General features: G+C 51.1%; 1 protein-coding gene across 4 annotated transcripts; it reads left to right on the forward strand.

The window, feature by feature from the left end:
- Positions 1-11,225: 11,225 nt before the first annotated feature.
- On the forward strand, positions 11,226-24,861 carry LSM4 (LSM4 homolog, U6 small nuclear RNA and mRNA degradation associated). Of its 4 annotated transcripts, XM_021083530.2 has the most exons (6): positions 11,226-11,287; positions 11,537-11,597; positions 16,239-16,280; positions 18,925-19,023; positions 21,917-22,100; positions 24,228-24,861. In XM_021083530.2, the coding sequence occupies exons 3-6, from the start codon at positions 16,278-16,280 to the stop codon at positions 24,317-24,319; spliced, it is 378 nt and encodes a 125-aa protein (XP_020939189.1). In that variant the 5' UTR covers positions 11,226-11,287; positions 11,537-11,597; positions 16,239-16,277; the 3' UTR covers positions 24,320-24,861. The 4 variants fall into 4 exon arrangements, with proteins under 4 accessions (XP_020939189.1, XP_084868459.1, XP_020939187.1 ...); XM_085012333.1 differs by lacking the exon at positions 11,537-11,597 and having other exon boundaries at positions 16,239-16,612; positions 17,893-19,023; XM_021083528.2 differs by lacking the exon at positions 11,537-11,597.
- Positions 24,862-25,608: the final 747 nt, after the last annotated feature.

Below are 25,608 nucleotides of genomic sequence, written 5' to 3' on the forward strand. Positions count from 1 at the left end.
ATGACGGGAACTCCTAGATTTTCTTTTTTTAACATGCGAAAACCTACATAAAATTTACCCTTTTTAAGTGTACAGATCCGCAAGGTTAAAAGTGTATTCTTCACATGGCAGTGCAACCCATCTTTGGAAATCTTTTCATCTTGCAAAGCAGAAACTGTACCCATGAAAAAACAACTTCCCACTCCCTGCACCCCCAGCCCCTGGCACCCACTGTTCTGCTTTCTGTCTCTGTGGACTTGACTACTTCTAGGGATCTCACATGAGGAGAATCAGAGAGTACTTGTTTTTTTGTGACTGGTTTATTTCATTTAGCTTAATGTCCTCAAGGTTCATCCATGTCGTAGCATGTGTCGGTGTCAGAGGACCATTGACTGAAACTGCCTACTTTGGCCAGACAAGACAATAGCTGCTTGCCAGAATTGTTGCACAGCAGGAGGCCCTGACAAGGAATGCAGTGCTGGAGTTCTCCCTTGTGGCTCAGCAGTAATGAACCTGACTAGTATCCATGAGGACACGGGTTCAATACCTGGTCTCCCTTGGTGTGTTAAGGATCCAGTGTTACCATGAGCTGTGGTGTAGGTTGCAGACGTGGCTCAGATCCTTCGCTGCTGTGGCTATGGCATAGGCTGGGAGCTGCAGCTTCAATTTGCCCCCTAGCCTGGGAACTTCCATATGCCATGGGTGCTGCCCTATAGAAGACCAAAAACAAAAAAGGCACATGATGTTGCCCTGAAGACTAACTGGAGGATCTAAGGGAGGGGCCAATAGGAGAATAGGAGGGAGGAGACAACCAACCTCCCAGGATCCTTTTCCCTGGAATCCATCTTGGCCGAGAGATGTGAGAGCCACAGAGAAGAACCCTGAGCCAGACCTATTCCAGCAGAGCAAGACAATTGTCCAGACACAACCCAGAAACTAACCCTATTCCCATAAAACCAGAGGCTGTGAGCCACGTATAGCAGAGTGTTTCTCCTGGGTGCCTTTACCTTGCTGCTCTCCACCTGGGTGCCCCTTCCCAATGAAGTCACTTGGACAGTTCATTTCTGAGTTTTAGACAAGAGCCAATTCTCAGGCCCTGGAATGGGTCCCCCTTCCTGCAAAATCAGAATGTCCTTCCTTCCTTTTTTTTTTTTTTTTTTTTCCAATTTGGGGCTGCAGGTGTCTGGGTTTCCAATTTTTGAGATACAGACAGATATCAGGAAGTTCCTAAGAAAACTCTGCCCAAAGTCCCCCCGGTGCCTCAGCCTTGACAGAGCGTCCCCAAGGCTGAGGACATGTCAATCAGCAGAACTGGCCCAGGATGGAGACAGAAAGAGAAACTCAGCAAAGTTGACTGAGTGACTGACCCCTTGAGGTGACAAAGCCCCGCCCGTGGTCTTAAGGATTCCATTAGGAGATGTTTTCCTTTTTACTTTTCTTTTTTTTTTTAATCTTTTTAAGGCCACACCGCAGCATATGCAAGTTCCCAGGCCAGGAGTCCCATTGGGAGATGTTTGAAGGCATCAAATTGTTCACTAAGTCCAGTGGGAAACATTTGTTCTGAGTTTCTACACTTGGCGCCCCACCCTCTTTTTTTTTTTTTTTTTTTTTTTTATCTAAGAGACAATTCATTGCACACATTTTATTTACAGTTCTGTATGCTGGGTGTTTTTTTGGGGGGTGGGTTGGCCACGCCTATATCATGTGGAAGTTCCTGGGTCAGGGATCAAACCCTAGCCACAGTAGCAACCCAAGCCACTGCAGTGACAACGCCAGATCCTTAACCCGCTGTACCTCCAAGGAACTCCTGTACCCTGTCTTTATAAACCTGACCTCTTATCTATTTGAACATTATTATTATTATTATTATTTTATTTTATTTTATTTTTTTTGCTTTTTAGGGCCACACTTGTGGCTTATGGAGGTTCCTAGGCTAGGGGTCAATCCAGAGCTATAGCTGCTGGCCTATGCCACAGCCACAGCAACAAGGGATCCGAGCCACATCTGCTACCTACACCACAGCTCACGGCAATGCCAGATCTTTAACCCACTGAGGAAAGCCAGAGATCAAACCCATGTCCTCATGGATGCCAGTACATTAGCCACGATGGGAATTACCTATTTGAACCATTTTTAATCAAAGCAAAATAATGAAGTGTTCCAGTACAATACCGAGATACAAAAACAGACATACTAATTCTAATTAGGAATGTCATTATGACATTACTTTTTTATTTATTTATTTTTTGGCATCGCCTGTGACATGTGGAAGTTCCCAGGCCAGGGATTAAACCCAAGCCACAGCAATGACCCGAGCCACTGCAGTGACAACCCTTAACCCACTGCATCACAAAGGAAGCCCATGATGTTACTTTTTTAAAACCCAAAACTAGGGAGTTCCCGTCGTGGCGCAGTGGTTAACGAATCCAACTAGGAACCATGAGGTTGCGGGTTCGGTCCCTGCCCTTGCTCAGTGGGTTAATGATCCGGCGTTGCCGTGAGCTGTGGTGTAGGTTGCAGACGCGGCTCGGATCCTGCGTTGCTGTGGCTCTGGCGTAGGCCGGTGGCTACAGCTCCGATTGGACCCCTAGCCTGGTAACCTCCATATGCCGCGGGAGCGGCCCAAGAAATAGCAAAAAGACAAAACAAACAAACAAACAAACAAAAAACCCAAAACTATATTTTACCTATCCATACTATTCACACACCAAAAAAAATTAGACTTCTGTACCTTGCAGGGGAAAAAAAAAGAAAAAAACCATGTTCCACTGGATACAGGAATATTTTCTGCTGGATTGAAAGAGATGAGAGTTCCCACTGTGGCACTGTGGGTTAAGGACCTGGCATTACCAAAGCTGTGGCTCACACTTGATCCCTGACCAAGGGACTTTCATATGCTCTGGGTGCAGCCAAAAAAGTAAAGAGTAGAAAGAGAAGATGCATACAGTTTTCTGGCAATATTCTTTTTTTTCTCTGCTTCTTTTGCCAAGTAGGTCCTGGCAGTCCTCAGAAGCTGTGAAAGTCATTGCTGGGGGTGGGGAGGAAGAGCAGTTTCCACCTGCAGCATATAACAGTAGAAACCAGGAGTTCCCTTCGTGGCTCAGCGGTTAACAAAGCTGACTAGGATCCATGAGGATGTAGGTTTGATCCCTGGTCTCACTCAGTGGGTTGTTTCTGGCATTGCTGTGAGCTGTGGTATGGGCTGGCAGCTGTAGCTCTGATTCCACCCATAGCCTGGAACCTCCGTAAACTATGGGTGCGGCCTTAAAAGAAAAAAGACCAAAAAAAATAATAATAATAAAGAAAAGAAAAAAAAAATTTTTTTTTTTTTTGGTCTTTTCCAGGGCCACACCCGAGGCATATGGACATTCCCAGGCTAGGTGTCGAATAAGAGCTGTAGCTGCCGGCCTATACCAGAGCCACAGCAACGCAGAATCTGAGCTGCATCTGCAACCTACACCAAAGCTCACAGCAACGCCAGATCCTTAACCCACTGAGCGAGGCCAGGGATGGAACCCACAACCTCATGGTTCCTAGTTGGATTCGTTAACCGCTGAGCCATGACAGGATCTCCAAGAAGAGAAATCTTAACGCTCTAATAAGTCCAACACAGCCGTCTACGTATCTCCTGGTGATGCTTGTGTCCCAGGAGTGTTTGATGCTCAGAGACTGGTACTGATGGGGAATGCACGGGTGGTGTCTCAGTTTCCCCTCCTGTCACATGGAAGAAAACCCTCAAAACACCTCATGGGTAAGATGTCAGGATTCAAGGAGGAACTGAACCCCCAGCCTGCACAAGCACCTCTTCCTCCTCTTCTTCTTCCTTATCACAATTACGTTGCACAATGCATCTTGAGATTAAAAGCTGTGTCACACGTAGCATGTATTTTACATGTGATTTTTTTAAATAAGCTTTTTATATTTGAAAACGTTCAGAGCTACAGAAAAGTTGAGGAGTTCCTATTGTGGCTCAGTGATTAACGAACCCAACTAGTATCCATGAGGATGCAGGTTTGATCTCTGGCCCCACTCAGTGGGTTAAGAATCCAGCGTTGCGTGCGCTGTGGTGTAGGTCGCAGACATGGCTCGGATCTAGAGTTGCTGTGGCTGTGGCATAGACTGGCAGCTGCAGCTCTGACTGGACCCCTAGCCTGGGAATTTCCATATGCCTCAGGTGTGGCTTTAAAGAGACAATAAAATAAAATAAAGAATGGTGTTATAGGTGTTTGAGGAAAATCATAGAGGTGAGGCACCCTTCTCACCTTACCATGTGCAGGATCCCTGAGTCCTGCGGCCACACGGTTTCAGTGTTGTGAAACTGGTAGACATATATTTCCTTTTTTTATTTTATTTCTTTTTTTTTCTTTCTTTCTTTTTCTTTTTTTTTTTTTTTCCTGTTTTGGCCACACCTGAGGAATGTGGAAGTTCCCCAGGCCAAGAATTGAACCGGAGCCACAGCAGCAACCCAAGCCAGAGCAGTGACAATGCTGGATCCTTAACCCATGTGCCATCAAGAAACTCCTATATTTTCTTTCAAGTAGGGAAAAACGGCTTTATGTTTGAAAATCTATAAAAGTGTCATACCCTGAAATTCAGTAATTCATTTCTGAAAATTTATGCTAAGGAGGTCTTGCAAATGAGGGGAATTGCTCTATGCCAAGGTCTTGCAACAATGTTGCCTCTTTTTTTTGGTCTTTTTGTGTGTGTGTGTGTCTTTTTGCCTTTTCTAGGGCCGCTCCTGTGGCATACGGAGGTTCCCAGGCTAGGGGTATAACTGGAGCTATAGCCATCAGCCTATGCCAGAGCCACAGCAATGCGGGATCCGAGCCACGTCTGCAACCTACACCACAGCTCACGGCAACACCAGATCCTTAACCCACTGACTAAGGGCAGGAATCGAACCCGCAACCTCATGGTTCCTAGTCGGATTCGTTAACCACTGCACCACGACGGGAACTCCTTTTTTGATCTTTTTGGGGCTGTACCTGCGGCCTATGGAAGTTCCCAGGCTAGGGGTCTAATCCGAGCTATAGCCACTGGCCCATGCCACAGCCACAGCAACGCCAGATATGAGCCGCATCTGTAACTTACAGCTCATGGCAACGCTGGATCCTTAACCCACTGAGTGAGCCCAGGAAACAAACCCATGTCCTCATGGATACTAGTCTCGCTTGTTAACCACTGAGCCGCCACAGGAACGCCAATGTTGCCAATTTTAAAACAACAGGAAGAATATAAGTCTAACAGTAGTGGACTGATTGAGTAAGCACAGTGGTGCGATCTGAATCATCTTGTTAAGGCGGTGTATGAGGCTCCCGTGGCTGTAGTAACAAATGACTGCAAACTAGGTGGCTTAAACGATACAAATTTACTCTCTTGTGGTTCAAGAGGCTGGAAGACTGAAATCAAGGTGTGGGCAGGGCCTCGTTCCCTCTAGAGGCCCTATGGAAGAACCCCTCTTTGCCTTGCCCAGCCGCTCAGGCCTCCGGGTTCTCCTTGGCTTGTGGCCCCATCAGCCCAATCCCAGTCTCTGGCTTCTATGTCTGCGCCTCAGATCTCCCTCTACCTTCTCTTAGAAGGACACCAGTCATTGGGCTCCGGTTCCATCCTAAATCCCAGAATCCTCAACTTTATTACCTCTGAAAAAGACTCTTTTTCCAAATAAGGTCACATTCCCAGTTACTTGGGGTCAGATCTTGGACATGTGTTGAAGGAGCCACCATTCAATCCACTACAGGTGGTATCTGCCTGATGTCTCCACTGGTGAGTTATTATTTTCCCTTTTCTCTGTTCATTAGAATCCAGCCACTCAGTTCAGCCCACCATCTGGAGGGAGTGGGGTGGAGGTGGATTTACTTTTTTTTCTTTTATGGCTTGATATGGAAGTTAGGCCAGGGAGTGAATCTGAGCAGCAGCTGCTACCTATGACACAGCTGCAGCAATGACAGATCCTTAACCCACTGCACTGGGACAGAGACGGAACTTCCACCACCTCAGAGGCAATGCCGGATTCCTAAAATGCTGTGCCAGAGCAGGAACCCCTACATATAAATTTTTTTTTTTCTTTTTAGGGCCACATCCGTGGCACATGGAGTTTCCCAGGCTAGGGGTCGAATTGGAGTTGTAGCTGCTGGCTACAGCCACAGCCACAACCACAGCAATGCCAGATCCTTAACCCACTGATTGAGGCCAGGGACTGAATCTACATCCTCATGGATGCTAGTCAGATTCATTTCTGCTGAGCCATGATGAGAGCTCCTACATATAATTTTTTTAATACATTTAAAATATTCTGTCTAATGGAGGAAACATAGATAGCTTCCTCAATCAGTCCCCGCGGCTGTTAGACATTTACATTCTTTCTCTTGTTTTAAAGTTGGCAACATTGCTGCAAGGCCTTGGCATGGAGCAGTTCCCCTCATTTGTAAGACCTCCTTAGCAGAAATTACTGAGTTTCAGGGTATGACACTTTTATAGATGTTCAAACATAAAGCCATTTTTCCCTCCTTAAAAGAAAACATAGGAGTTTCTTGATAGCACATGGGTTAAGGATCCAGTATTGTCACTGCTGTGGCTTGAGTCACTGCTGTGGCACAGGTTCAGTCCCATGCCCAGGGAACCTCCACATGCCGCAGGTGTGGCCAAAACACGAAAAAAAAAAAAAGAGAGGGAAAATTAAAAAAAGAAAACGTATGTCTACCAGTTTCACAACATTGCCAGAATTGAGTTTTATGATCCTTCTCTCCTCCCCCCCTTTTTTAAAGTGGAGGGTAGTGTATCTTTATTAATTTAATAGGTACATTGGTTCATACTCTTTAGGTTTCTGCTGCCAGAAATACAATTTAAACTGGACTGGAAAGAATAGTGTTGTCTCTGCAGCAGCTCAGGTCACTGCCTAGGCACAGCTTCTATCCGCAGCCTGGCACAGCAAGTTAAGGATCTAGTGTTGCTGCAGCTGAGGTGTAGGTTGAGGGCCCAGGAACTTCCATATGCCGAGGGTACAGCCAAAAAAAAAAAAAAAGTTTAGGGGGGAATGTTTAAATTTTGAAAAGTTCAAAGAGCAGCTGTGCATTAGTGCAGGCTCTGCCAAATGCTAAGGACAGTATCCAAACTCCAAGTCAATTAAGCAACAAAGGACAAATTCTTGGGCCCCTATAAGTGGAAAGTCATGTCTTATAACCTCAGGAATATCTGATCAAACCATGCCTCTTCTCCACAGAGGAATTCCTTTGTATTTCAGATTAAACCCGCAAAAAGGAGTTCCCATCGTGGTGCAGCAGAAACGAATCCGACTAGGAACCATGAGGTTTCGGGTTCGATCCCGTGAGCTGTGGCGTAGGTGGCAGAAGCGGCTCGGATCTGGCGTCGCTGTGGCTCTGGTGTAGCCAGATAGCTCGTATAGCTCCGATTGGACCCCTAGCCTGGCAGCCTCCACAAGCCGCGGGTGCGGCCCTAAAGTGACGAAAAGACAAAAACAAAACAAACAAAAAACCTGGCAAAGAACTTATTCCAGAAGATCAGTTGTGATGGCACAGGACCTTCACTACCGCACTTTTAAAAACCTCTGTGGAAAGCGCTCTTCTCCTCCTAGACCTCCCAAGGGATAGGGATAGTCTAATGGCCCTCGGTTGGTCACGTGTTCCCCTTTAACCAATCACTATGCCCAAGTGGGTGGAGAACTCCGAACTTCAACTCCGGAGTTGAAAGAGCTAACTCAAACTGCAGTAATCGCAGTCTGCCACACGGGGTCACCCAAGCAGAGTTTTAAAGGATGATCCCTTGCGCAAAAGGAGAAAGACTGCACATAGAAAAGTCTAGAAAAGTCACAAAGATGTGAACCGACATGCGATTTTCTTCCTACTTCTACCAGCGTGTTGTTGCTGGAGCACTTCATGTATCCCAGTTTCTATTGTTTACATCACAACGGCCTTTACCTGCGGCAAACAATACTTGGCTAGTCACCTCAACCCAGTTGGCATATCCAGCGTTCTGCACACTTTCCAGACCTCACCAGCAACCCTGGGAGCATCCTCAAGCCAATGATGAAGGCGGAAATAAACACTGCCCTGACCCTGGGTGGGGCCTCTATGAGACACAAGCTCTTATGTTGATTCCCGACGGTCCACAGCTGTACTAACCCTCAGTTGCCCACTTTGTCACCTGCTCATCAATGTCCACTGCAGAGCTCCTTCCCTCCCTATCTCAGGTATCCATTCCCAATGGGGGCTTCTGGTGTTTTCCCCCTGCATACTCTATGTGTCTGTGAGTCCTCATCTCAGGGTCAGCTTCTGGGGGAGGGCAGATCCCATTTTAAGACATGAAGGACAGGGGAGTTCCCGTCGTGGCTCAGTGGTTAACGAATCCGACTAGGAACTATGAGGTTGAGGGTTTGATCCCTGGCCTTGCTCAGTGGGTTAAGGATCTGGCGTTGCCATGAGCTGTGGTGGGGGTCGCAGACGCAGCTTGGATCCTGAGTTGCTGTGGCTGTGGTGTAGGCCGGCAGCTACAGCTCCGATTCAACCCCTAGCCTGTGAACCTCCATATGCGTGGGTGTGGCCCTAGAAAAAGGCAAAAAAGACAAAAAAAAAAAAAGACATGAAGGACAACTGTTGGTTCAGGGCTATCAGGTGCTTCACACTTTATATGGGTTTCACATTTGATCACTCCACACAGTAACCTCGATTGGCAGAGATGATTACAGACAGTCCTCAATTTAAGATGGTTTGACATTAGCGTTTTCGACTTCACAATGTGTGAAAGCATTCAGTAGAAATTGAACTTTGAATTTTTTTTTTTTTTTTTTTTTTTTGGCTTTTTAGGGCTGCAGTTGCGGCGTATAGAGGTTCCCAGGCCAGGGGTCTAATCGGAGCTGCAGCCGCCGGCCTACGCCAGAGCCACAGCAATGCGGGATCCGAGCCGCGTATGCAACCTACACCACAGCTCACGGCAACGCCGGATCCTTAACTCACTGAGGAAGGCCAGGGATCGAACCCTCAACCTCATGGTTCCTAGTTGGACTCGTTAACCACTGCGCCATGACGGGAACTCCCTGAACTTTTAATTTTGATCCCTTCCCAAGCTAGTGATATGTAGTAAGGTACTTTCTCATAATGCTCAGCAGTAGCAGCGAGCCTCAGCTCCCAGTCAGTCATATGCTCACAATGGTAAAGAAGGGATACACTTATAACTGTTCTTTTACTTTCAGTACGGTATTCAATAAATCACATAAGCTATTCAACACTTTATTATAAAATAGTTTTGGAGTTCCTGTCGTGGCTCAGTGGTTAACAAATCTGTCTAGGAACCATGAGGTTGTGGGTTCGATCCCTGCCCTCGTTCAGTGGTTTAAGGATCTGGCGTTGCTGTGAGCTGTGGTGTAGGTTGCAGACGCGGCTTGGATCCTGTGTTGCTGTGGCTCTGGCGTAGGCCCGTGGCTGCAGCTCCAATTCGACCCCTAGCCTGGGAACCTCCATATGCCGCGGGAGCAGCTCAAGAAAAGGCAAAAAGACAAAAAATAAAATAAATAAATAAATAAAATAGTTTCATGTTTGATCTTGCTCAACTGCAGGCTAATGTTCCAACAGAACATCGATAACAGAGATCAGTTCTAACCCCCATATCTGTGAATATGGCCTTATTGGAAATAAAGTCTTTGTCGATATAATTAAGGATCTCAAGATGAAATTTAACCTGAGTTTAGGAAGGGCCTAATACGAGAAAGGAATGCCTTCATAAAAAAAGAGGAAGAGGAGTTCCCGTCGTGGCGCAGTGGTTAACGAATCCGACTAGCAACCATGAGGTTGCGGGTTCAGTCCCTGCTCCTGCTCAGTGGGTTGACGATCCGGCGTTGCCGTGAGCTGTGGTGTAGGTTGCAGACGCGGCTCGGATCCCGCGTTGCTGTGGCTCTGGCGTAGGCTGGTGGCTACAGCTCCGATTCAACCCCTAGCCTGGGAAACTCCATATGCCGCGGGAGCGGCCCAAGAAATAGCAAAAAGACAAAAAAAAAAAAAAAAAAAAAAGAGGAAGAGTTGAGACACAGAGACACACAAAGAAAAGCACCATGTGATGACAGAGGAATCTGTGCCAAGAACTACAAGGATTGCTGGCAGAGAAGCATGGGATGAATTGCCCCTCAGATCCTTCAGAAAGAACCAACTCTGCTAAAACTTTGATTTCAGTCTTTCGGATTAAGTTTTACTGTTTAAAACCACCCAGTTTGGAGTTCCTGTTGTTGCTCAGCAGTAAGGAACCGGACTAGGTATCCATGAGGACTCAGGTTCAATCCCTGGCCTCAATCAGTGGGTTAAGGAAGCTGCGGTGTAGGCCACAAATGCTGCTCAGATCCTGCATTGCCATGGCTATGGTGTAGGCAACTGTAGCTCCATCCAATTCGACCCCTAGCTTGGGAACGTTCATATGCCATGGGTGAGGACCTAAAAAGCAAAAAATATTCAAATAAAAATAAAAAAATAAAACCACCCAGTTTGATCATTTGTTATGGCAGCCCAAGGAAACTAATACATTTGTCTATTTTGTTTACAGTCTGCCTCCCCAGTGGGCTCCTAAACCTCAGGAGGGCCAGGAGTTTTGTTTGGTTTATTCTCTTCTGTGTTTCCAGGAGGAGGCCCGTAGTAGATGCTCAATAAATATTTATTGCATGTCCGTGTATCAAGTGCTCAGTACGTGCCGGGCACTCTTCTTTTACAAGGCATAAATCACTTGGCACTCATTGCAACCTTCTAAAGCAGACACTATTATTAAGCCCATTTCAAAGGGAAGCAAACTGAGGTTCACACCGGTACGTCTAGCCTATCAAAAGAAGTGCCCTGGACAACGGTCAACTACAATAAAGAGAATCAGAAGAGTAGGAGCTCGAAGGGACACATGGCAATAACCATAGAGCTGCCATTCCTCCATTTGGAAATTGGAGGCACTACCCCGTTTTGCCCACAGCGTGGAGCCCGGAAAAATCACTGAAGATTGCACCTGCGCAGGCGCCCTTACCCACAAGGCCTCCTGCGCCGGCGCACATTGCTCCGCCCCCTTTTGCAGCACTCATAGCGGCACTTTACGACTCTCTCTCTCATTTCTCCGGTAGGAACGCGGCCCGCCCCGCCCCTCGTGTTTAATAGGCCCCGCCTTACTCCGCGTGGATTGGTTGGCCTTCCCATGAGCCTCGTGCTGACTGGCTCGCGTTGCTGCCACTCCATTTCAGCCTAGTGGCGCGCAGAGCTGCAGCTACCGGCGGGAACGTGAGCGGCGGCGGCGGCGGAAGTAGCCCACGAGCCTAGTCCCCGCCGACACCATGGTGAGGGCGGTGCGACGGGGGAGCCGGCCGCCAAGGGCCCTCGGGGCGGTTGTTGGTTCAGGGGCGTTGTGGAGCCAGCCTGTAATCTGGGCCTTGAGTCCTGCCCCTTCGCCCAAGGTGGGGAGGACAGGCCGGAGAGTGGAAGAGCTTCTCCCAGGACACCAAGCACGTCGGTCTCGGGGGAGCTTGGGATTGGATAGAAATGAAATCACAGTATGGCAGTCTGGCAGCAGTCTTCCCATTTTGCAGATGGGGAAACTGAGGCCAGAGAGGAAGGGGACCTGCTGAAGGGCCCGGTGAATGCAGCAGAGTGAGTTTTCGGACGGGGAAATGGCTCCCAGTGCATCCGACCCGATCTGACCTCCTAGACAGTAAAGCTAGAGCACCAGGCAGTAGGGGGCCGGCCTTCTTTCTCAAATTCAGCCAATCTGGGGAATTTCGGGGGTTGTACTGCCCTTGGAATGCTAGCTGCGCAACCTCTTATGCCTCTCCTTTTCAGACTAAAAAGCAGACCCAAAGCAAGGTTAACTTCTTCCGGGGTCACACAGCATATGGTTCCAGGGGAAGGGGGGGCGTTTTCAGCCATGGATGGGCTAACCGTATCCCAGTTTAGAAAACAAAAAAATCGAGGCCCTGGCAGGAAGTCTCCCCAGGGCCATGCCATCTCACAAGTTGTGGAAATTGGAGATCTAAACCAGCGTGCCTGTGTCCCCAGTGAGTGACAGACAGGGAAATGGAGGCCCACACAGAGGAATTGAGCTGGGAGAGAACCTGGCCCATCAGCCCTCGAGTCCTCTAAGATGGTCGCTGCACATTTTTCGGAGCTGACCATGAGGGTTCAGTAATTCTTCTGGTCATTGTAGGGATGGAGAGAAGGGAGCAGCTTCGTTCTCTCTGTTCGTCTCTCTGGAGGGTAGAGTTGGTCTGTGGAAGAATCCATTTGTTAAGCTCCATGGAGATAGGATCTCTGTTTTATCCTCATATATTGCCAGAGCCTAGAACAGTGTCTGTGCAAAGTCTGTGTTCAGGAGTGGCTAAGGCATTACACACTGCCTGTTCCTTGTGGTCGGGGTGGGGCGGAAGCCAAGCCAAGGTCTGGGTGAGGGAGTGGGTGATCAGCAGCTTCCTGAGTTGGGAACCTCAGGACACCATTAAATCCAGTTGTGGAAGTTTCCATTGTGGCACAGCAGAAACGAATCCGAGTAATAACCATGAGGTTGGGGGTTTGATCCCAGGTCTTGCTTAGTGGATTAAGGATCCAGTGTTGCTGTGAGCTGTGGTGTAAGCTGCACACGTGGATCAGATCCCATGTGGCTGTGGCGCAGGCTGGTGGCTGTACCTCCAATTCGACCCCTAGCCTGGGAACCTCCATATGCCATGGGTGCGGCCCTAAAAAGCAAATAAATAAATGTATTTAGGTGTGGATGGACCTAGACCTGAGGGCCAGACCCCAGATGTTCTGAGAAAGGCTAGAGAAAAGAATTCTCTTCCCTGAAGCTTTTTATGACTCCAAATTCCACACAGCCCTTGCTCCCCCCTGAACTGGGTGATCTGCCCTCTCCTGTATCCCTGGCACCTTCATGCTTTCCCCCACCCCAGCATACCCCTCGCTTTCAAGTTCACCAGGTTCCTCCTCTTCCTTTGGCCTTTGTCTCCAACAGCGTTTGGGAACAAGGAAGTAGATATGACCACTGCTGCGGTTGTTGAAGTCTTGGAGGGCTGTCCCAATGCCACCTTTCCCTACCTGAGCTTCTCCTTTTCCTTGTCTTGTGAGGTGTGGCAAGTATTCCCCACCCCACCCCACCCCTGTCACCACCCCCTGCCTGGAGTGCCTCCCTGGGTGGTATGTGCTATATTTGTCAGCAAATATTTACTGAGTCCCTTGCATGTGCCTGGCCCAGTGTTCAGCACTGGACAAAGTCCACACCCTCTGAATTTTCCAGTCTAGCAAGAGGCTTGGTGTTTCCAGTCTAGCCAGGGAGACGTAATAAATAAACAAGTTAATTAGAGACTGGCTATACCCTATAATAGAAGCAGAGGGTGGCCCAGGTGGAAACCTCATTCCCTTGATGGGGTTATAATGAGGGGCTGGCTGAAGCAGAAGTCACCAGCCTGGGGGAGGGCACCCCAGGTAGAGGGAACCAAGGAACAAAGTTTGACCAATAGCACCAGGCGTGGTGTGAAGAAGTGAGCGGGCCAGTTTGCTAGAGCCGTGTCAGGCCTGGCTCTGTGGCTAGCCGAGGGAGCGGGTGTGCAGGGGAGGGTGTGAGCAGGTGCTGGTTCCATCTGTGTCGCTGCCGTCCTCTGAGGTCACACTGCTGGCAACAGCTGCAAAGGCTGTGGGTCCTCCAGGGGTGTGCTACTCGTAGCTGGGACAGGATGGTAGCCTGAGAGAGACAGCCTGAAGGCAAGGTATGCCATAAAAGGACATCTGTGGGTCTTCTGCTAACAGGCATTAATCTGCTTTCCCCGGCTTTACCCAGACCTTGCTCTGTATCCTTGGGTGTCCCTCCTAGCTGCTGGTACCTCATCTAGAGGGGCCTTGGCTGTGCTACTCCTACTCCCTCCACCTCTCCACACAGTCCATTTTCATTCTCACCTTCCAGGACAGGGGCTGGCCTGGCCCTGTCCCCGTCTCCGGTGATCTGGGAGGAGGACTCAAGTGTGTCATTGCTCTGGTCCTGATTCCCGTTGTGGATACAGCAAACAGGCTTGTCCAGGAAAACCCTGAGCTTCTCTATAATAGAATACCACCTGGCTCTGTGGCTCCCTCATGCATATCTGAGCCTCCTGTTCTTTCTCCACAGCTTGCTGTGCTCAGGCAGCATCAGACAGATGTGTTCCTTTTTCTTTTTTCCTTTTTAGGCCCACACCTGCAGCATATGGAAGTTCCCAGGCTAGGGGTGGAATTGGAGCTGCAGCTGTCGGCCCATACCACAGCCACAGCCACACGGGATTAGAGCTACGTCTGTGACCTATACCATAGCTCACTTCAACGCCGGATCCTTAACCCACTGAGCAGCGCCAGGGATCGAACCCACATCTTCATGGATACTGGTTGGATTTGTTTTCACTGTGCCACAACAGGAACTCCAGACAGATGCATTCCAGAGGAGGGGGCAGGGGCTGCATGTTGCCTGTGTTGGGACCCCCAGCTGCCTTCTAGGACCAGCCACCTCTCCTCCACCTCTCCTCCACGTGGCACCTTCCTCCTCTTTATCTTGCCCCTCCAGGAAGCCAGTGCAGGAAGTGGGCTTGGGCCCAGCTTCCTGCCACTGCTGGATCTCCCCCAGGTGGCTCTTCTCAGAGAAGGCCTGTGGGATGTGGCATCCGCCACCCCCACCCCAAGCCCTTCCATAGGGAGCCGTCCTCTGGGGGTGGAGGGCCTCTTCACAGAGAGGCCTTACGGTCCCCACCACCTGGAGAAGTGGCTGCCTCCTATTGGGAGTGTGAAGGGTGGGCTGGAGCTCTCCTGCAAAGAACTCTGGGGGGTCAGGCCAACTTAGAATTCCCAAGTCACTAGGGCAAGGTGTCATCCTCCCTGAGACACTGTCCCATATTGTGGGGCCCTTGGTCTAGAACCTTCACCTGGCCCTACTGGATAGGCTGTCATTGGACCCTGGACCCAGGCACTCCCATCCAAGTCACCCTTCTGGAGACCCAGAGACAGGGTCTAGCGTGTGGGTTGTGATTTGCATTCCCAGAATGAAAAGAGCCGATTTCTTTCCCAGTTACACTATATGTTCTAAAAAAAGAAATTTGGGGAGTTCCCACTGTGGCTCAGTGGTTAATGAATGCAACTAGAAACCATGAGATTGCGGGTTCCACCCCTGGCCTTGCTCAGTGGGTTAAGGATCCTGCATTGCTGTGAACTGTGATGTTGATCGCAGACACGGCTTGGATCTGGCATTGCTGTGGCTCTGGCGCAGGCCAGTGGCTACAGCTCCAATTGGACCCCTAGCCTGGGAACTTCCATATGTCGCGGATGCGGCCCTAGAAAAGACAAAAAAAAAAAAAGAAAAGAAAAGAAATTCAGGACTCCCATGTTCCAGCAGGTTAAGAATCTGGCGTTGCCTCTGCCCTCTGCTGTGGCTCTGGTTACATCTGTGGCATGGATTTGATTCCTGGCCCAGGAATTTCTGCATGCTGCGAGTAGATCAAAAAAATAAAATAAAATCAGTAATAATGGAAAAAGAACTATCTTGAAGGTTCACCTTATCTGGGTGGGTTTTTAAATTCCATCCTTTTGTCTCCTGGCCCTTGCGGTAACCACAGACTTTTTCTGAAATGTTTCTTCCTCTCACCTGCTCAATTTCTCTCTCTGAACGGGGGCTCAGACGTGGCCTCCTCAGATCACGTGGACTCCCAGTTGCATTGTGCCTAGCCCATTCACTCTTGGTTCAGTCAGGGCTGTCCCCACCCCCACCTCAGATGTGGGCCTAGCATGAACTGGCTGCTGACTGTTGGGGGTCAAGCCAAGCTCAGTTTCTGAGCCGCAATATCCCCATCCATGAAGTGGGTGTGATGATAACCACCTACAATGCTGAAAACAAAAGGGCTAGCTAGAGTTGTATGTATTAACATGGATACATCTCAGAAATGTCAAAAAACAAGCAACAGCAGGACCTGTGTGCTGTGATGCTGCTGATAAGCACAGAGGGCTGGTGCTATCAGAGGTGTGAGTATCTGCAGCTACAAAGAAATGTCCAGAATGGTCAGTACCAAGACCAGAGGGCAGCTGCCTCTGAGATTGGCAGGGAGGGGGTCTGAGACTTTTCTGTCCTAACTGTGTGTGTCCTGGAGTTGGGCAGAGTTTGGAAAAGGCATTTCTGTCGTGGGGTGCGTGCTCCTGCGCCCCTAATATTGGGACTGGAGTCTCGGCCCTGCCTGGGTGGGGGGGCCCACAGCACTAATGAAACAGACAAGTCATGTGTTTGTGTTCGCCTTTCAGCTTCCCTTGTCGCTGCTGAAAACAGCTCAGAATCACCCAATGGTGAGTACATACTGGTCTGGGATGGAGAGTTTCAGTGGGGACACTGGACAAAGGGTCAGGTGCCTCTAGCCAAACCCGCTTCCTCCCTGTCCACAGAGTAGCAGCTTGTCCTGTTCTCCTTCCCATGCATGTCAGGACCTGGGTTATTTCTGCTGCTGATCAAAGTAATACAGGCTTATTAAAAAGCTCAAATATGGTGTTCTCTCATGGTTTAGTGGGTTAAGGATCTGGTGTTGTCACTGCTGTGGATCTGGTCACTGCTGTGGCACGGGTTTGATCCCTGGCCTGGCAACTTCCACGGGCTGCAGGCATGGCCAAAAATTTTTAACATAGTGGAGTTCCCATCGTGGCTCAGTGGTTAACGAATCTGACTGGGAACCATGAGGTTGCAGGATCGATCCCTGGCCTCGCTCAGTGGGTTAAGGATCCGGCATTGCTGTGAGCTGTGGTGTAGGTCGCTGACATGACTCAGATCCCATGTTGCTGTGGCTGTGGTGTAGGCTGGCGGCTACAACTCCAATTTGACCCCTAGCCTGGGAACCTCCATATGCTGCGGCAGCAGCCCAAGAAATGGCAAAAAGACCAAAAAAAAAAAAAAAAAAAAAAAAAAAAACAAACACTAGAGATTCATAGACAGTAAAAGCCCCTCTCCATTAATCTTCCTATCAGTTTAACTTTGATATATACACAGCTAGACCTCTGGTGTTTGTGTGTATGAATGTGAATTAATTTGTTTTTCTTTTTGTGAATGATTTTTTAAAATATGGATGGGCTCATGTGATATGCATTCCTTAAACTGCTTTTTTTTTTTTTTTTTTAGGTTTTTAGGGCTGCACTCGCAGCATGTGGAGGTTCCCAGGCTAGGGGTTGAATTGGAGCTGTTGCTGCCAGCCCATGCCATAGTCACAGCAACGTGGGATCCAAGCCATGTCTGTGACCGACACCACAATTCATGGCAATGCCAGATCCCCAACTCACTGAGCGAGGCCAGGGATCGAACCTGCAACCTCATGGTTCCTAGTCGGATTCGTTTCTGCTGAGCCACAACGGGAACTCCTTAAGCTGCTTTTGTTCATGGTGCAGTGTGGTGTCTGTCAGTGTGTTCTGTAGTCTTTCCTTTTCTTGTTCAGGTGCTATTCCTAAATCATGCAATTCAACCTTTCAAAGTGTACAATTTAGGGACATTCATTATATTCATGGTGTCGTGCAGCCACCACCTCGATGTAGTTGCAGAGCAATCCTATCACTCCAGAAAGAGACCTGGTCTCCAGTAGCAGTCGCTTCAATCCCAGCCTCTGACAACCACTAGTCTGCTTTCTGTCTCTGGGTTTGCCTATTCTGGACATTTCCTGTAAATGGGATCATATACTGTGTGGCCTTTTGTGTCTTGCTTCTTTCACTCAGCCTGAAGCTTATTTTTTATTTTTTATTTTTTGTCTTTTTAGGGCCGCACTTGTGACATGTGGAGGTTCCCAGGCTAGGGGTCTAATTGGAGCTGCAGCCACTGGCCTACACCACAGCTCACAGCAACGCCGGATCCTTCACCCCCTGAGCAAGTCCAGGGATCGAACCTGCACATCATGGATACTAGTCAGGTTCATTAACTGCTGAGCCACGATGGGAACTCATCACTCAGCCTGAAGTTTTCAAGGTATCTCCACGTAGTAGCATGTGTCAGGGTTTCATTCCTTATGGCCAGGTGATAATTCCATTGTATTGAAACCCCACGTTTTATTTATCCATTTGTCTACTGGTAATGGGCATTAGGGTTGTTCTGCATTTTTGGCTATCTGAATATTTTGGCTGCTGTTAGCCTCTGTGTATGCACACGTTTTTCCATAGATGAATACCATCATTTCTCTTGGGCAAGTAGCTGAGTCAATTTTGTTTTATTTTATTTTATTTTGTTTTATTTATTTCTGTAACCCCCCCAATGCTTTTTTAAATCTCAGCCTTTTCCCAGCAGTAACATGTCTTTAAAATGATGTGCTTTTCCCCAAACACATCAAAATAGATGAGTAATTATTGCAGTGAAAACCAGTGTTTCCAGACCACCGAAGCTTACACACGTGCTATCCCTAGCCACCCTGTTACCCTAACCATACTTGTTCCTTTAAAGATTCCTGGGTTTTGGAGTTCCTGTTGTGGCTCAGCAGAAATGAATCTGACTAGCATCCATGAGGACGCAGGTTCGATCCCTGGCCTCGTGCAGTGCGTTAAGGATCCGGCGTTGCCGTGAGCTGTGGTGTAGGTTGCAGATGTGGCTCAGATCTGGCATTGCTGTGGCTGTGGTGTAGGCCAGTGGCTACAGCTCCAATTTGACCCTTAGCCTGGGAACCTCCATATCCCTCGGGTGCGGCCCTAAAAAGAAAAAGATTTGTGGGTTTTTTTTCCCCCACAAACAAACACAACGGTTTTCATCGCAGGAAGTCTGCAGTGCCCAGCAAAGTGTACAGTGAAAGCAGAGGCCGTTGCCCAGCAAGACAGGCCTCTGGCGAGGAGGCCTGGGTGCTGGGTGCTCTAGCCACTGAGTCCTAAGAGCAGCTGAGGACATGTCTGAATGAGGTTCGGTGGGGGTCACCTGCTCTTAGGGTAGGGCTGCACCTTCCTTGGGCCTGAGACTGACGGACCCATTTCTCTCCAGTTGGTAGAGCTCAAAAACGGGGAGACGTATAATGGGCATCTGGTGAGCTGTGACAACTGGATGAACATCAACTTGCGTGAGGTGATCTGCACATCCAGGGTGAGTGCCCTGCACCCCAACTCTGCACCTGATGCCCGGGGGCTTTCAGGCGGCGCTGGTCTGATGGGGGTAGGGAAGCATGGAAACTATGTGGCCAGGAATGTGCACTTGTACCTAGGGCTTACAGAGCCTTAGAGTCCTTGCTTCCAAGTGGGGTTGCAGGCCTCTCCCTGGGCCTTGTGGGAGGAGTGGAACAGGACATACCTTAGCCCTTACGGCTGGTCATCCCGTGGGGTGGGGCTTGTGGAGGGGCGGGGCCTGAGGGACTGGGCGGTGTGGAAGGTTGATGGACAAGGCTCCTAGTTCCTCTAGTGCCCTGGACTTTGCACCTGTGGGGATGCTGCCTGGCAGGTATCGAGCTGTCTCCCCATCCCCCACCCTCTGGTGCCTCATCATCTTCTGCTGCTTTTGGTCCTGGCTGACTGTGGATGTTGCCCACCGGGCGGACCATGGTGGTGCTGCTGTGGGATGGCCAGGCCACCAGGGGGTTTGTTTCTCCTGAGGCCTGAAACCAGGAAGGGCAGGGCCAGGGCTGGGGACATTGGTCCCAGGGTCACAGGCCTTCCCTGTCCTGGGATGAGCCACAAAGGGAGGAGGACAAGGACAGTGGTGAAGGCAGGACTCCGTCCCACTAACCTGCAGTGGGTTCTGCTAGAGCGTTCCTTTCACCTTGCTTCGGGGCGGAAGCTGCTGGCAGGCCCAGCCAGGGTGGGGCTGTACTGAGCTGTGGGCAGCATGCCCCCAGGGCTCTCCATGCCAGCCACTCTTGCCCCTGGTCTGCCCTGGATATTTCACACCCAAAAAACGCAGACAGGTGAGTATGACCCTCTCCCCTCGCCTGCTCAGCTCTGTGCCCTACTTCTTGGGACTGCGCTCCTGGTGGCAGGTGTTTAGGCATTTCCAGTGTGGCTGTGGCAGATAGTACTGCTGAGCACGTGGCCTTCTGCACGTGGCCAGTAGGTCTATGTCTGCTTCTGGGGACCTGGAACCCATCACTGTGTCTCAGGGCAATGTCAGTCTGGCCTCCGGGGCCAGCTGAGACTGGACACATGGCTCCCCCTGAGGAGTCCCCCTCTGTGAGCCAGCAATTGGGAGGAGAGGCTGGTATGAGGTACATTCTCAGGGCATTCAACGTCCTCATCTATAAAAAGGTGATGGTGGCCCCTCCCTCCCTTGGGTAGCTGACAGCTGGATGCAGAGACCCCAGGGGGCTGAGAAAACAGGGGAGAGCAAGGGTTGGGAGGCATTTAGCTGTCCCCATGGAAAGCAGAGTAAGCCCTGTTCTACAGGGAGCACGCTGGGCTTGGCCTGCCCTAGGCTGAGGGAAAAGCTAGCACTGAGCGGCCAGCCCCAGTCCTGGCCCTGAGTTTCCACAGAATCAGTTTCTGTCTGGCTGTATTTTGCATCCCCACGGACTTGGCCCGTTGCCTGTCTTTCTGGGAAAGGAATGCTCCGAGGCCTCTTGAGGTTCCTGCATGGATCGGGGGCTCTTCTGTGTGTTCCTGGGAAGAGTTGGCCTTCAAACATTCCATTTGTCCCCATCGAGTGCCTCCACTGGGCTGGGCTCTAGTGGCCCAGGCACTGCTGACGAGTGTCATGCAAGAGAACCGGGGGTTTCAAGGAGGCAGCTGGAGTTAGACACAAAAATGTGGGACCAGTGTGTGTGCAAAGTGCTGGGGGCCAGAAGCCCACTGTGTATGTTCCAGAAAGTTCCATCTGGAAGGCGCATTCAGTGCCAAGAGAGGGCGGCCAGGGTGGGGCTGGATCTCAGGCCCTCTGGAGCCACACTGAGGAGTTTGGACCTTGTCCTTGGGCCAACAGGGCCCTGATTGGGATCTAAGCAGGGAGATGTCTTGGTCTGATTCTGGGGGTGGGGGGTTGCCCAGGCTTCTGGCTTGGGGCAGCAGGGGTGGGGCCGGAGAGCTGTCTGATAGATGAGGCCCTGGGCTCCTGCCCAAGGGCAGTAGGAGGCGGGGTCAGGGGAAGGCCTTGTGCTGGTCACAGGGTATGTGGTAGTGTGGGTGGTGGGGAGATAGTCAGCATCCTAAGAACCAGAGGGTTGGCATTGCTTGTGAGCCTGTGGCTTTACAAGTCCCCTCGTCTCTTGGAGTTCCCATCATGGCTCAGCAGAAACGAATCTGACTAGCATCCCTGACAATGCAGGTTTGATCCCTGGCCTCGCTCAGTGGGTTAAGGATCCACTGTTGCCCTGAGCTGTGATGTAGTTTGCAGACACAGCTTGGATCCCGCGTTGCTGTGGCTGTGGTGTATGCTGGCAGCTGTAGCTCTGATTCGACCCCTAGCCTGGGAACTTCCCTATGCCTCGGGTATGGCCCTAAAAAAAGAACAAAAAAGACAAGTTCCCTCATTTTCAGTCTCCATCAGCTCCCCTGAAAACTGGCATCACCTGGAGGTTCCCCTGGCTGGCCTCCCAGCCCTCTTCATCCATCACACAAGGTCTTTATCCTGCTCACCTGTGTCCCATGCCCAGCTCAGACCCCGTCACGAGCTACTTGGGTGAAGGAAGGAGTCAGGGCATGTAGAGAGGGTTCAGAAGGTGAGTTCTGGAAGGCTGGGGCAGAATTTAGGAAGGATCTGGCTGTGGCAGCACCTGGCATATGGGACAGCCTCACCCCTTTCTGGGCTTTGGGCTGCATCCTACACCAGAGGATAGGCCAAGGACACACAGGCCTTCTCACACGGCCCCACCCCGCCCTCCCTCAGGCATGAAGGGCTGCCAAGGGCCCAGAGAGATCCTGCTGGGGGGTGGCCCCTCCTGTATTGCATCCAGGACGGAGAACTTGGCAGACTGAGGGTAATGCCAGGTGCCCCTGCAGCATCTATCCACACCCCACCCCAACACAGGTCTGACACCCCACCCCACCCCTCGCAGGATGGGGACAAATTCTGGCGGATGCCCGAGTGTTACATCCGTGGCAGCACCATCAAGTACCTCCGCATCCCTGACGAGATCATCGACATGGTCAAGGAGGAGGTGGTGGCCAAGGGCCGTGGCCGCGGTGGCCTGCAGCAGCAGAAGCAGCAAAAGGGCCGTGGTATGGGGGGTGCTGGAAGAGGTAGGTCTGCTCTCCGCCCTTCTCCCCTAGCAGGCTGCGACGCTGCTGGGGCCTCCCCACAGCAGGGCGGGCGGAGGGGGGGCGAGTGCAGCACGTGGCATCTGTCCCGGCCCAGTGTTGACATTCTTGGCCGGTGCCGTCACGATGCTGAAGGCCTGGCTCTGAGCCCCTCCTACATGGAGCTGGGGGGCTGTGACTCATGGGGCTCCTCTGTGGAACAGCTGATGCTGCTGGCTGCCGCCTGTCCTGCCCCATGACCTCAACACTGGGAGCCCAGGCTGAGCCCTGTGGTCAATGCTGACTCCCACCCACCTGGGCCCTCCTGCCCCGGTTCTTGGTGCTCCCTTAGCTCCAGGTCCAGTCCAGCAGACGCATGTGGCACCCACACAGACCTGGGACTCGAGCCCTGCCTGTGTTTCCTGGTGCTCTGGTCACCTCTCCGAGGCTCAGTTTCCTCTCCGCAGAGAGGGCTCCCAGTGCCCGCCTCACCGGGCTGCTGCTGAGGACCCTGGCCTGGCATGGGACCTTTCCCAGATGCGACTTCTTTATACAAAGCCAAGGTCACGCCTTTGTGATCAATTCCCTCCACACCATCCTGAGATTAGAAATCTGGCATAAAATTAAATTTCAGCAGTCAGCTGGGGCCTGAGCCCAGACGCCATCTGCAGACCCCACCCCTCCCTGCCTCCCCCGCTGCCAGGCTCCTGTTTGAGGGACCTATCTGGCTTTGTCTCTTTTATCTGAAGGGGGCTCCTGCGTGCCCAGCCCAGGGCCTGCCCTGGGCGCTCTCAGGCAGAGCCAGGAAGGACACAGGAGCCGGCCCTGACAGGAAGGAACCAGAGGATGAGGGCAAGAAGGCAGTCCAGGTGGAGGGTAGCCAAGGCCTGGGTGTGAGCAGGGCCCTCAGGATCTCAGGGCCTGTCCTGAGGGCTAGGCTCTTCACACTGGGGGCCTCCACTGTTGAGTAAACTGCCTGAAGGTGCAAGGAGGACGGGGAGAGCAAGGCTTGTTCACATGGCTCTGAACAGGGCGGCCACGGGGCTCTCAATGGCTGGTGGAAATCTCACAGGACTCCCCACATGGCCAAGCTCTGCTTGGCACAGCTGGTCTTGCCCTGTGAGAGATGAGGTTAGCAGACCTTGCCAGCATTGGCTTTTGTCCCCACGCTGCCCTTAATCCTTCTGAGACTCTTTTGGACACGGCCTACTGCCGACTGCCCACCTCCCACAGCAGTGCCGCCTGTACCATGTGAAAGGTCTTCTGGGGAGTTCCTGTTGTGGCTCAGTGTGAACCCAGCCAGTATCCATGAGGACACAGGTTCGACCCCTGGCCTCGGCTCAGTGGGTTAAGGATCCGACGTTGCCATGAACTACGGTGTAGTTGAAGGTGCGGCTCGGATCCCACCTTGCTGTGGCGCAGCCTGGCAGCCATAGCTCCAATTTGACCCTTCGCCTGGGACCTTCCCTATGCCATGGATGCAGCCCTAAAAAGACAGGGAAAAAAAAGGGGGGCGGTCTGCAAACAGCCCCACCTCTGGCTTCAGACTTTGGAGCTCCCCTGCTCCCTCTGGGCCGGACACACAGAAACCCCCAATCATTTTTCTCCTGGGCCAGATGTAAGTGGTGGTAGAGCAAGGAAAGCCTGTGTCCCCTGACACAGTCTCACAGCTGGAGGTCACTGCCCTCCTCCTGGGCTGAGTGCAGGCCTTGTTTTGGTCCTAGCTCATGTTCCTCCTGGAAGCCCCTCCCCTTTGTCCTGACGACCACCTCCAGCCCTGGCCCCCAGCCCTCTCTCTCTTCCAGGAAGCCTACCCCAAGCCCCAGCGTGACTTGGTGCCAACCTCTGTCCTCCCTAGCATCCTTTGCACCCCTGGGGAGCTGATCTTGGCCCTCATCACACTGAGAATGTTCTGGGGCCCTACTCATGCCCAGCCCTGGTCAGACGCTCCACCTCAGATTCTCAGCCTGCCCTCACCATTGGTATAGTCACTGGTCCCATTTTACAGAGGTGGAAGCTTAGATGATTTAGCCGTATTCTAAGGGTTCCAATTCCCAGTCCCAGTCCACAGTGAGACCTCCCCGGCCAGCTCTGCTGAAGTACCACCCCTGCTCCCTCTCTGTTCCACAGGTGTGTTTGGTGGCCGGGGCCGAGGTGGCATCCCAGGCACTGGCAGAGGTCAGCCAGAAAAGAAGCCGGGCAGACAGGCGGGGAAACAGTGAGCACCCCCTCTGCTCCCCAGAGACTGAGCCGAAATCACCAGGCATCTGCTCCCACTCCCAAGGCCGCTTTTCTACTCTCCAGTTCATAAGTCTTTTCAGCACAAAAAGAAGAGGCAGGTATCTGGGGGAGGACCCCCTGCCTGTCATCTTGCGATCCTCCCCCCTTTTTTTAGCTAGTGGTTCTACAGTTGGAAATGTTATTCTGTGCTTCTGGGTTTGTGACGTCACAGCCCACTTGATTCCTGGAAGATTCTGTTTAATGCATCTTTACAGCACTCACTCTTCTTTTAAGGGCAGGCATTTTCCCAACAGGTTTGTTCTGCATTTTGTGTTAGATCCCCGTGTGGTGAGCAGACGGGAGGTCTTTATTTTAAGCTCTTTGCACTGAGATTGACAGCCTGGAGAGTTTCCTAAAACACAGACCCCGAAATTGCCTTGTCAAAACGTATGCTCTAGAAGCTGTTCTGGGATGACGCTGGGCCCCATCCCTTCGCCTCCTCTCTCCCTCTTTGTATTACAAAAATAAAAACAAATACAACAAATACAAACTCCAAAACCATAATTCCTCTGGAACCCCTGGGCACATGTAGTAGGTAATATCCTCAGGAAATCACAGCCCCATGAAAGAAGTTTCCTTTTGCAGGCTGTGGCCTCTGGCTGAGGGGAAGCATTTCAGCGGGACTCTGGTTCCCATGTCCCTCAATGTCCTCCGACAAAAGATAAAAGGCAGTACTGGTGTCTGGGCAGTAGGGGACCCTCCCCCCTTTGTAGGGAGAGTGGGTGTCGCGGGGAGGTGGAGGAGGAAGCCCCAGGCTGGAGCCAGCGTGACACCGACAGTGCCCAGCGTTACCACCAGTGTTCCTCCCTCGGTCCCTGTTTTGCAAGCACCATCCACACACCAGAGTTCCCAAGAGAGAAGCTGTGAAAGGCAGCTACCCTGAGGAACCCATGAAGGTTTTTGTCAACCTTTTACCTCCTCTCCAAGTCAGGGCATTGCCTGCCCACAACTTGGTGATTTGTTTGAGACGCTGAGCCAGTGCTTGTGCAGAATGCTTCCGTTGATAAGGTCTGCTGACCGATTTTCCTCGGAACCGCAGGGACAGCCTGGTGCTAGGAGGCCAGTTCCTGTGGGTGCAGCTGCTACTGTCACCAAGTTGAGACTGGTTTTGAGGCATGATTGGAAGAAAAGGTGGTGGTGCCTGTAGAACTAACTCCACTCTCAGATCTGCAGTGGCTGGCCTCACTATCTTGAGATCTCTGAATTAAGATTTCTCAGCCAGATCCTGTCT

This window comes from Sus scrofa, chromosome 2 (genome assembly GCF_054392235.1).
Source record: "Sus scrofa isolate SSC_HxYL_T2T_F1_AM1 chromosome 2, Sscrofa_HxYL_maternal_Yorkshire_Landrace_v2.0, whole genome shotgun sequence".
NCBI lineage: Eukaryota > Metazoa > Chordata > Mammalia > Artiodactyla > Suidae > Sus > Sus scrofa.